This window comes from Portunus trituberculatus, chromosome 7 (genome assembly GCF_017591435.1).
Source record: "Portunus trituberculatus isolate SZX2019 chromosome 7, ASM1759143v1, whole genome shotgun sequence".
Classification (NCBI taxonomy): domain Eukaryota; kingdom Metazoa; phylum Arthropoda; class Malacostraca; order Decapoda; family Portunidae; genus Portunus; species Portunus trituberculatus.
Window position 1 is genome coordinate 3,467,731 of NC_059261.1, and position 11,313 is coordinate 3,479,043.

The 11,313-nt window shown below is 36.2% G+C and overlaps 1 protein-coding gene across 1 annotated transcript; it reads left to right on the forward strand.

Annotated features, from left to right (window-relative positions):
• Window positions 1–3,988: 3,988 nt before the first annotated feature.
• On the forward strand, window positions 3,989–7,848 carry LOC123498114 (cytochrome c oxidase subunit 6A, mitochondrial-like). The gene is made up of 3 exons (XM_045245273.1): window positions 3,989–4,137; window positions 6,706–6,845; window positions 7,409–7,848. Exons 1-3 carry the CDS (start codon window positions 4,047–4,049, stop codon window positions 7,490–7,492), a joined length of 315 nt encoding a protein of 104 aa, XP_045101208.1. The 5' UTR covers window positions 3,989–4,046; the 3' UTR covers window positions 7,493–7,848.
• Window positions 7,849–11,313: the final 3,465 nt, after the last annotated feature.

Here is an 11,313-nt window from a genome sequence, read left to right on the forward strand (position 1 = left end):
GACACAACTCTCCCTCTCTCCCCTTGATCCTCCTCCCCCGCTCCCCGCAATCCGATAAAAAGGGACAAATGACCATCACTTCTTGTCTTCTGGGAGGTTCAAGTCACCGGGTCATCTGATATTTGTAGATTCCGATCCCTCACGTTACCGCTATTTGAAATTTTGATGTCATTTGTATCATCCACTTCATAGGTGTAATGAGTAGAAATAAATAGATTTTTTAGGTTATTTTTGTTGGATTTTTTACTCTTTTTGGTTTGGTAAAAGTGGGATAAATGAGTATCAGTCCTTGTGATCAGAAAGATTCAAGTCATCGGGTCATCTGACTGTTTTGTGGGTTCTGATCCTTCACTTGTCACTCGTTAAATAAGTGTAATAAATAGAAATGAATAGGTTAAAAAGGTCTTTCGGTGATTTCCTGAATTTTTCCCTTTAATCTGAGAAAAAAATGTAAAATGATGATGCGTATTAGTCATTAGAGAGGTTCGGATAAACGAGTCATCTGATTTTTGTGTGTTCCGATCCTTCACCTTAATGCTATTTAAAATTTTGGTGTTACTATAGAGTTTCACTCACAAGAAAGATGTAATGAACAAAGATACTTTCCGAGTATTTTTCATAATCGAAGCTGTTTTTTTTCTATCATTCATTGGTTTCCTTTATATAAATACCTTTACATAGAACGTATAAGAACAAAAATTGAAAAGTTGTAATAATGTTTCTCGTATCACGCCCCACTTTTATATGTATCAATCAATCAATCAATATACTAAAATGTCATCATATAACTCTTTGATCTTCACAGTAATGGTGATAATAGAAACCGACAACTTCACCTACACAAACTATATTCGATCGTCTGTTAGTAGCTATAAAATGGATACACCTATATTATCTTACATTTCTCCCCTTTCATTCTAAGTAGCTCTCATTTTCTTTATTCCTCATTTCCTTTCCTCATCATAGGTAAACCCATTGAGTCATCTTTTCTTACTCTTCTCTTTTACTATACGTTCTTGCTTCTTTCTTTCTTCTTTCATCTTACGAGCTCTTGTTTTCCTACTGTTCTTCTTGTCTACAGCTAGTCTCCCTCTGCCTTCCAATACAATAAAGGTAGGAGGAGCACCGGCCAAGGGGAAAAATAGAATAAAGAATAAAAAATAAATGAAAATCGATAACTAAATGGATAAATATAGCCCTACTGAACGTCAAGAACAGTAATGATAACAAATTATTAAATCAATAGAGATAAAAATGGGGATGCGTCTTGAAACCTCAAAATACCCGATAATAATAATAATGATGATAGTAGTAGTAGTAGTAGTAGTAGTAGTAGTAGTAGTAGTAGTAGTAGTAGTAGTAGTAGTAGTAGTAGCAGCCAATTTAACCAATATACACTTGTTAGCAACCACATACCACGCCTAGAATAAATGGATAGACAAATAAATAACTAAATAACTAAATAATTAAGTGGTATTTGATAGTTATCGATGGATATCTCGCTATTTGCAGCGTAATGTAGTGTGTGTGTGTGTGTGTGTGTGTGTGGTCGATACGTGAATCATACACGTGATGGTTGTGAGTCACTGGTTTGATGAGCACGTGACCTCCAGCTGGCTATATATTGCCGCCCGTCTGTCTGCCTGTTTGTTTGTTTGTACGCATGTGTTGTTGTTGTTGTTGTTGTTTTCTTTCATGTAAGAGAGGAAAACTGGTCAATAGCAACATAAAAAAAAAGTCTACTTAGTTGCCAGTCCCCTTGCAGGTCCGAAAGAGTTGTTGTTGTTAGTATGATAGTTGTGTTACTGCTGTTGTTACCGCCGCCGCTGCTGCTACTTCTACAAACACGATAAAACAACAACAACAACAACAACTACTACTACTACTACTACTACTATTACTACTACTACTACTACTACTATTACTACTACTGCTATTACTTCTACTATTATTTACTACTACTACTACTACTACTACTATTACTACTACTATTGTTTACTACAACAACAACAACAACAACAACAACAACAACAACAACTACTACTACTACTACTACTACTACTGCTGCTACCTACTACTACTGCTACCTACTACTACTGCTGCTGTTAACACTACTACTACTACTACTACTACGTACTGCTGCTGCTGCTGCTGCTGCTGCTGCTGCCACCACCACTTACTCTACATCACTACTACACTACTACTACTACTACTACTACTACTACTACTACTACTACTACTACTACTACTACCACTACTGTTACTGCTGCTGCTGCTACCACTGCTATTACTACTACTACTATTACTACTACTACTACTACTACTACTACTACTACTACTACTACTACTACTACTACTGCTACTACTACTACTACTACTACTACTGCTACTACTACTACTACTCTCTCTCTCTCTCTCTCTCTCTCTCTCTCTCTCTCTCTCATTATCACCACACGAACTGATAATCAAGTTAGCAACACACACACACACACACACACACACACACACACACACACACACACACACACACACACACACCAATGAATAATATTCATTGTTGTGTGTGTGAACAGTTATATTCACAATTGAGAGAGAGAGAGAGAGAGAGAGAGAGAGAGAGAGAGAGAGAGAGAGAGAGAGAGGAGGGGATGCATGTGTTGTGCAATGCAAGAACCAATTAAATTACTTCAAGAAAATCCTAAACTAACCTAAATAAAATATCAGGTAAAACAGGTGAATAAAAATAATAAGAAATACCAATTAATGCAAAAATAGATACGCAGGTAAAGGCGGGTTCACACGTGTCGATTTGCGACTGAAATTGGAAGTCGCTAGAATTATCGAGTGAGCCCTACTAGTCGGAACACCTTCACAGATAGCGACTGGGAAGTATCGACTGGATGGCGGGAAATGAATGATAAACGAACATCCACCCAACAAGATGTCTTCCTCTGGTGACGATGACGATTGCGATCAAATTAAATCCTGACAAGTCTCCACAACACCCTGCAGTCCCCGGAGAGTGCCAGTTATCTCATCAAACTCCTATTTTCGTAAGCTTTTTTTTTTTATGGTGTATAATTAACTGTAAGGGTTTCAGATGTGCTCTTTTTCCTTCACCAACTCCAAAATCTTCTTCTCTACATGGACACCACATTTTCAAACCTTTCTCCATGACATCACAACGTAAACAAACTCGCAAATCGACTGAACAAGACCAACATGTCCGTCTTGTTTTGCGACTGTTTCTTCCAGTCGCTTTATAGGCACCGATATTCAGTCGAAACTCTATCTACTTGCAATTTCAGTCGCATATTGAAACATGTGAACCTGTCTTATAGTAGATAAAAATAATAACACGACCATTTTTGCTCCCTAAATGAAATCAATAGTTAATACATTTAGCTTCATATGCCACCACCTCGCTTAACTGAAGAGGAAAGTGTAGCTGAATGTTTAAAGTTCAATGGAGCTAGACAAAACAGCAAATGACTAAAAATACTTTGTCATTTGTCGTAGTAATGAATTATAAGGAAGAATATTTTTTTCAAGTTAACATCTCGTTTGACTAATCAATGGGAAACGATCTGATAAATGTATGAAATAGAACTAGCAAAGGTAAAATGGCCAAGAAATACACGTTGTTATTATTGACGTAGTGAAATATAAGGAATAACATTATTTTCCCCAATGCAACAGTACCTCGCTTGACTAGAAAAAAAGAAAGGGAAGAATAATAATATTTTGACATGAAAGCGGCAAATTCGTGAAAGATATCCTAACAGTTAAAATTCCAATACATTTCTCACTCACAAATTTAACAGTTAACAGCTGAAGAAATGATAAGAGAGAGGGAGGAAGAAAAAAAAAAAAAAAACAATAATATAATTTTGAAAGCGAAAAGTAACATATGATCAAATACATCTTAGATAAATACCAATAATTTTTCCATACATTTCTGAGTCACAAATTAACAACACACAAACAGAGAACGAAGAGATGAAGAAAGACACTCGCTTGACCTTCCTCCAGCTGATCAGGTCAAGATGGCTGCCTCTCTCACCTCCCTTGCCCGGCGCACTATTTCCACCTCCCTGCGCAACTATGCCGCCTCTGGAGCTGCCCACGCCCACGAAGGTAACACCCATACTCTCATAATGAAGGGACGTAAGAGAAATTAGGGGTAAATAAGAGAATAAAGGGAAAAATGGCGGAATTCTAACTCTCCGGCGTTTAAGGTTCACCATTATTTTAGATTTTTCAATGCTGTGTCTTGCCTTGATGTGTTCGTTTGTTTGTGCGTGTGTGCAGTGTTGTGGTGCGTTAGGGAGTGGTTAGGGGGGTTGGGGGTGAGGTTATGAAGGGTGAAGGTGTGATTGCGTCATATGTTTTGGTGGGGTGAGGGAGACGGCTGGCGGGGTTAAGAGGATTGGATAGGTTAGGCTAGATTCAGTTGGGTTAGGTTAGGAAGGGGTAGGGTGGGTTGGGTTTGAGTTAGGTTAGGTTAGGCTAGATTGAGTTTGGTTAGAAGGATTGGTTTTGGTTAGGTTAGGTTGGGTTAGGTTAAGCTAGGTTGGGTTAGGAAGGGGAAGGTTAGGTTAGGTAGGGTGGATTGGGAGGGGTTAGGTTAGAGTTGGGTTGGGTTACAGTTAGGTACAGTTGGGTTGGATTAAGTTAGGTAGGGTGGACCAGGAAGGGGTAGGTTAGGTTAGTTCAAGTTTGATTAGGTTAAGTTGGGTTGGGTTGGGTTAGGTAGGGTTGGAGTGGTTTGGGTTGGGTTAGTAAGAGCTAGGTTAGGTTAGGTAGGGTTGAATTGAATTAGATAAAAAAACTAAGTTAGGTTAAGAGAATAAAATAGATTAAGTTAGGAAGAATAGTTAAGGTGAGGTTTTAAAGGGGATAAAGTTGTGTTAGATTAGGTCAAAAGAATAAGGAAGGATAGGTTAGATTTAAAGGATAAGATAGATTAGACTGGGATAGATGAAAAAGAGGTAGGTTAAAAGAATAAGGTTGGTTACATTAAGAAAAAGTTGCGTTAGATTAGGTTTATAAAGGGAATAAGGTTAGGTTAGGTTTGGTTAGGTAAAATGAATAAAGCAGGTTAGGTTCTAAGGTAAGAATATTAAGATAGGTTAGGTTTGGGAAAAATAATAATGTTAGGAAAAAAAAAGGGTTATATTAGGTTTGAAAAGGCATAATGTTGGGTTAGGTTAAGTTGAAAAGCATGAGATTGGGTTAGGTTAGGTGAAAAGAATAAGGTAAGGTTAGGAAAAATAGTAGGGTAGGTTAGAAAAAAAAATAGGTTGGGTTAGATTTGGTGAAAAAAAAAAAATAATAAGGTTCAGTTAGATTAGGTAAAGTTGTTAGATTATAAAAAAAAAACATATTGGATTAGGTTAAAATAATGAGGTAGGTTTGATTAGGTAAAAATATAAAGTTTGCATTAAGTTAGGTAAAAACTGAAATAATAAGGTAAAATAGGTTAGATTTAAATAAGGTAAGTGAGGTAAGGGGAAAATAAATAGGAAGATTAGGTTAGGTTAGGCAGAGTGCAGGGTAGGTTAGGGAGGAGGTAGGGTTAGGAAGGGTTCAAATAAGTTAGGGAAAAGGTAAGGTTAGTTAGATTGGGAATAAAAGGTAGATTAGGTTAGGAAAAGTTCAAATAGGTTAGGTAAGGAAGGGGTTAAGTTAGGTCCAGAAAAAAAGATATAGGTCAGGTTAGGAAGGCTTTATGTTGAGAGAGAGAGAAAGAGAGTGTTAGGTTGCATTAGAGAGGTGGGCCAAATAGTGGTGAAGGATTGAGAGTACTAATTAACTCTTGCATTAGGGAGGTGAACAGAATAGTGGTGAATGATTGAGAGCACTGGTTAACTCTTGCATTAGGGAGGTGGACAGAATAGTGGTGAATGATTGAGAGTACTGATTAACTCTTGCATTAGCAGAATAGTGGTGAATGATTGAGAGTACTGGTTAACTCTTGCATTACGAGGTAGACAGAATAGTGGTGAATGATTGAGAGTACTGGTTAACTCTTGCATTAGGGAGGTGGACAGAATAGTGGTGAATGATTGAGAGTACTGGTTAACTCTTGCATTAGGGAGGTGGACAGAATAGTGGTGAATGATTGAGAGTACTGGTTAACTCTTGCATTAGAGGTGGACAGAATAGTGGTGAATGATTGAGAGTACTGGTTAACTCTTGCATTAGGGAGGTGGACAGAATAGTGGTGAATGATTGAGAGTACTGGTTAACTCTTGCATTACGAGGTGGACAGAATAGTGGTGAATGATTGAGAGTACTGGTTAACTCTTGCATTAGGGAGGTGGACAGAATAGTGGTGAATGATTGAGAGTACTGGTTAACTCTTGCATTAGGGAGGTGGACAGAATAGTGGTGAATGATTGAGAGTACTGGTTAACTCTTGCATTAGGGAGGTGGACAGAATAGTGGTGAATGATTGAGAGTACTGGTTAACTCTTGCATTAGGGAGGTGGACAGAATAGTGGTGAATGATTGAGAGTACTGATTAACTCTTGCATTAGGGAGGTGAACAGAATAGTGGTGAATGATTGAGAGCACTGGTTAACTCTTGGATTAGAGAGATGGACAGAATAGAGAAGAGAGAAAGAAGAAAGTGTTGTTTGGTGAGGCTGCTGCAGGAGAGTGGTGACTGACATGACTAATGGTGTGTGTGTGTGCCTGCAGGTGGACACAAGCAGTGGAAGATGGTGTCACTGCTGGTAGCCATGCCCGCCATCGCCCTGTGCATGTTCAACGCCTTCTCTGCCGAGCACGAACACCCTCCCGAGTTTGTCCCCTACGAACACCTCCGTATTCGCACCAAGGTGGGATGTGACGCATATTAGCTGTTCATTACTTCACTTTTCACTTCACTTTTAATTTCCTTTACATTTCATTTTCATTTATATTGATTTCACTTTGTTTATTCTCTACTCTTTATTTGCTTTCACTTTTTTTTTTTTTTTTTTATATATATAAGAAGGGAAATCTGGCCAAGAGCAACAAAAAAGCTCAACTCAGATGTCAGTCCCCAAGCTGGTCTGAGAGAGTTAGCCAAAAAGAATGAGATAAATGTCTTCAAACCTCATCCCTTTTATAATGAGTTCAGGTCACTGGAGGGTGGAAACACAGAAGTAGGCAGGGAGTTCCAGAGCCCCCCCACCACTTATCCCTCCCTCCCCAAACACAATAGTACAGTTAGGTTAGCTTAGGTTAGTACACCCTCCCCTCGTATGTTAGCCCCTTCAGAGCCCACTCAAATAATAGTTAGATTAGGTTTGGTTAGTATCCCCCACATTTATCCTTGTAGACTCACCCCAATAGTAACTTAACCTAACATTATTAGCCCCACCACACCCCACCACTCATGTCTCCTTCCCTCCCACAGCGATTCCCATGGGGTGACGGTAACAAGTCCCTCTTCCACAACCCCCATGTGAATGCTCTTCCCGATGGCTATGAGGAGCACTAAGAAATGAGTCTTGTACCACCACACCACCACAGCAAGGCAACACAGCAAAGTACCACAGCGATGCAACACAGCAAGGATGACTTTAGTGTGCTTTGTCAAATGTATTGCCTGTTAGTTTAATATTGTTGTGAAGATGTTATATGTTTCAGTCACTTGTACTGAGAAATTGAAAGAGGAAAGATAAATATAGAGTTTCATCCACCGAATCACTCGTCAACTCAAAGTGCATTACCCAAATTAAATAAGAAACCTTGAAAAATAAGGAGAAACAAATTACTTTTTAAGGGAACTGGCAATCAAGTGGAGCCGTTTCTTTTATGGCCAGCCTTCCCTCTTGCATAAAACAAGAAGAACAACAACAGTGAAGGGACCAGTGCCTCAGTGTTACCACCACTAGAACCACCCCATTATGTCAGTAGTGGTTGAGTTGCCATGCTGTGGTTGTGTTGTGTACTGCCTGCAACACACATGGAAAGAGATGAAGGGTCTGTATATAGTGAATGTGTTAGTGTGTGTGTTACATTTCTGAGTATTCCTTATTATAATTATTGATTTTTTTTAAAGAGAGGTGGATAAATAAAATAAAGACTGTACAAGTGTAGATATTGTGATTTGCTTTACCTTAGAGAGAGAGAGAGAGAGAGAGAGAGAGAGAGAGAGAGAGAGAGAGACTGGCTACATATACACCTAATATAATAATGGGAATATAATAATAAAAGAATACATGAAAAACGAATTACACACACACACACACACACACACACAGCTCGTAAACTTTATTTTTTTTATTTCTTGCCAAAAATGCCTTATGTGAAATCTACTTTGGTATTTTCTCTCTCTCTCTCTCTCTCTCTCTCTCTCTCATCCTCTTCTTTGTTCTCATTCCTTTATTACTCTCTCTCTCCTTCAATCCTTCATCTTTACCTTCTTCATCCTTTCTTTCATTTCTTCATTCTCTTCTTCTATTCTTCTATTTTCTCTCCCTTCATCTTCATTCCCTCTTCTGCCTTTTCTTCCATTTCTTCAATCTCTTCTCTTCTATCCTCTTCCTTCATTCCCTTCCATCAGTTCTTTCATTCTCATCTTCCTCTTCTTTCTTCCTTCATCTTCTTTAACTCTCCTGTCATCCTTTCCTTCATTCTTTCTACTTCCTCTCTTCCTCTCCTAATTCCTTTACACCATCTTCATTCAATTTTCTATCCTTTCCTTCCTTCATTCTCTTCTATTCATCTATCTTAAATCCTTCATCTTATTTCTCTCTTCTATCATTCTTTCTTTCATTCCTTCATTATCTTCAATTCCTCTTCCTCATCTTCATTCACTCTCTTCCATAATTTCTTTCATTCCTTCATTCCCTTTTATTCGTCTATCTCCCTCTTCTTTCATCTTTATTATCATTATTCCTCTTTTTATTCCGTCTTCTTCTATTCTGTCTTATTTAATTCCTTCTTCACTTCTTTGTGTGTGTGTGTGTGTGTGTGTTACGGTGAAATATCTTTTTTCTTTTTCTTTTTCTTTCATTTCCTGTTTCTTTATTTTTGTTTACCTTTTCTTCCCATTTTCTTTTATTATTTTACGAGAAGCTAAAGAAAATGTAGAGAAAGATTATTATTATTATTATTATTATTATTATTATTATGTTATTTATCTTTCTTAAAATAATGGTCACCTTTTTTGGAGATTCTTATGAAGATCCATTAGTCTCTCTCTCTCTCTCTCTCTCTCTCTCTCTCTCTCTCTCTCTCTCTCTCACGTCCAATGCGGGTTTCCTTTATAAAATATTTTTTTCTTTAATGCAACCAATACTCCCATCAACCTTTAATGGCTCTCTCTCTCTCTCTCTCTCTCTCTCTCTCTCTCTCTCTCTCTCTCTCTCTCTCTCTCTCTCAATTAAATAAGAGACAGGAGGTATATTATCGAGAGAGAGAGAGAGAGAGAGAGAGAGAGAGAATGAGTTTGTGGTTTTTCTATTCTAATTTAATATCGTTTTACCCATTACCCCTCACCTCTCTCTCTCTCTCTCTCTCTCTCTCTCTCTCTAAGTGTGGGCTGTTCTTGGTTAATTCCCTCCATTAGCTGGTCTTCGTCTCAGATTCCATTAATTCCGGACGTGTCTTTGCTAAATGGAACGGCAAAAAAAAAAAAAAAAAAAAACAGGAGAGGGAAAAAAATATATATATGCCCTGAGGAATGACGCTCAATTTTTGTTTTACTCTAAGCACTTTACAATTATAGTGCGATGATTTTATTGTTATTATTATTATTATTATTTTTTTTTTTTTTTTTGCGTTGAGCCATTTTAGAGTATTTTGTGTTGAGTCCATTATAGAGATGAGGATGGATAATGGTGATAAAAAAACAGTAATATTTAACTTAGAAACAATAATAATAACGATAATAACAGCAATAATAGTAATAATAATGAAAAGAGTGATGTTTTTATTTAATGAGTCCATTATTGAGAAAAGTGATGGAGGGATAATGGTGATAAAAAAACAGTAATATTTAACTTAGAAACAATAATAGTAACGATAATGACAGTAATAATAGTAATAATAATGATAAGAGTGATGTTTTTATTTACTGAGTTCATTATTGAGAAAAGTGATGAGGAGGGATAATGGTGATAAAAAAACAGTAATATTTAACTTAGAAACAATAATAGTAACGATAATAACAGTAATAATAGTAATAATAATGAAAAGAGTGATGTTTTTATTTACTGAGTCCATTATTGAGAAAAGTGAAGAGGAGGGATAATGGTGATAAAAAAAAACAGTAATATTTAACTTTGAAACAATAATAGTAACGATAATAACAGTAATAATAATGAAAAGAGTGATGTTTTTATTTACTGAGTCCATTATTGAGAAAAATGATGAGGGATAATGATGATAAAAAAAACAGTAATATTTAACTTAGAAACAATAATAGTAACGATAATAACAGTAATAATAGTAATAATAATGAGAAGAGTGATGTTTTTATTTACTGAGTTCATTATTGAGAAAAGTGATGAGGAGGGATAATGGTGATAAAAAAAAGAGTAATATTTAACTTAGAAACAATAATAGTAACGATAATAACAGTAATAATAATGAAAAGAGTGATGTTTTTATTTACTGAGTCCATTATAGAGAAAAGTGAAGAGGAGGGATGATGATGATAAAAAAAACAAACAAACTAATATGTAACTTAAAAAAACCCCAATAACAATAATGATAATGATAGAAATAATAGTAATAACAATGATAATAGTGATGTTTTTATTTCTTGAGTCTATTATAGAGAAAAATAATAATGAAGAATAGTAATAATAAAAACTGTAATATGTACGGTAAAAACAACAATAATAACGATAATAATAGCAATAATGGTAATAATAATGATGATAATGATACTTTTCTTCTTGAGCCATTTAGACTATTTGTGATGAATCCATGGCAGAGCAAAGTGATGAGGAGGAATAGTAGTAATAGTAATGTAACGTAGAGATGACAATAACAATGATAATAATAGTAGTAGTAGTAGTAATAATAATGATAATAGTAATACCTTTTCCATAATTTTTTTTTATTAAGAGCTATTTAGAATAATTTTAGAATCCATTGCAGAGAAAAGTAATGACGATGAAGAAGCATTAGTGAAGACAGTAGCGTGTGACGTGAAAACAACAATAATAACGATAATAATAGTAATAATAATAACAATGAGTGCTTTATATTCATTCTGCTTACTATTTGGTGATTCTATACAGCTTTCATAAACTTATAAGGGGATCTAAATAGTGAAGATTCTGGCCAGTAAATCTTTGCCCTTCA

Coding starts and splice junctions, on each gene's coding strand:
- LOC123498114 (XM_045245273.1), top strand. CDS start 4,047: ATGGCTGCCTCTCTCACCTCCCTTGCCCGGCGCACTATTTCCACCTCC. Junction 4,138..6,705: donor AGCTGCCCACGCCCACGAAG/GTAACACCCATA, acceptor GTGTGCCTGCAG/GTGGACACAAGCAGTGGAAG. Junction 6,846..7,408: donor ACCTCCGTATTCGCACCAAG/GTGGGATGTGAC, acceptor TCCCTCCCACAG/CGATTCCCATGGGGTGACGG.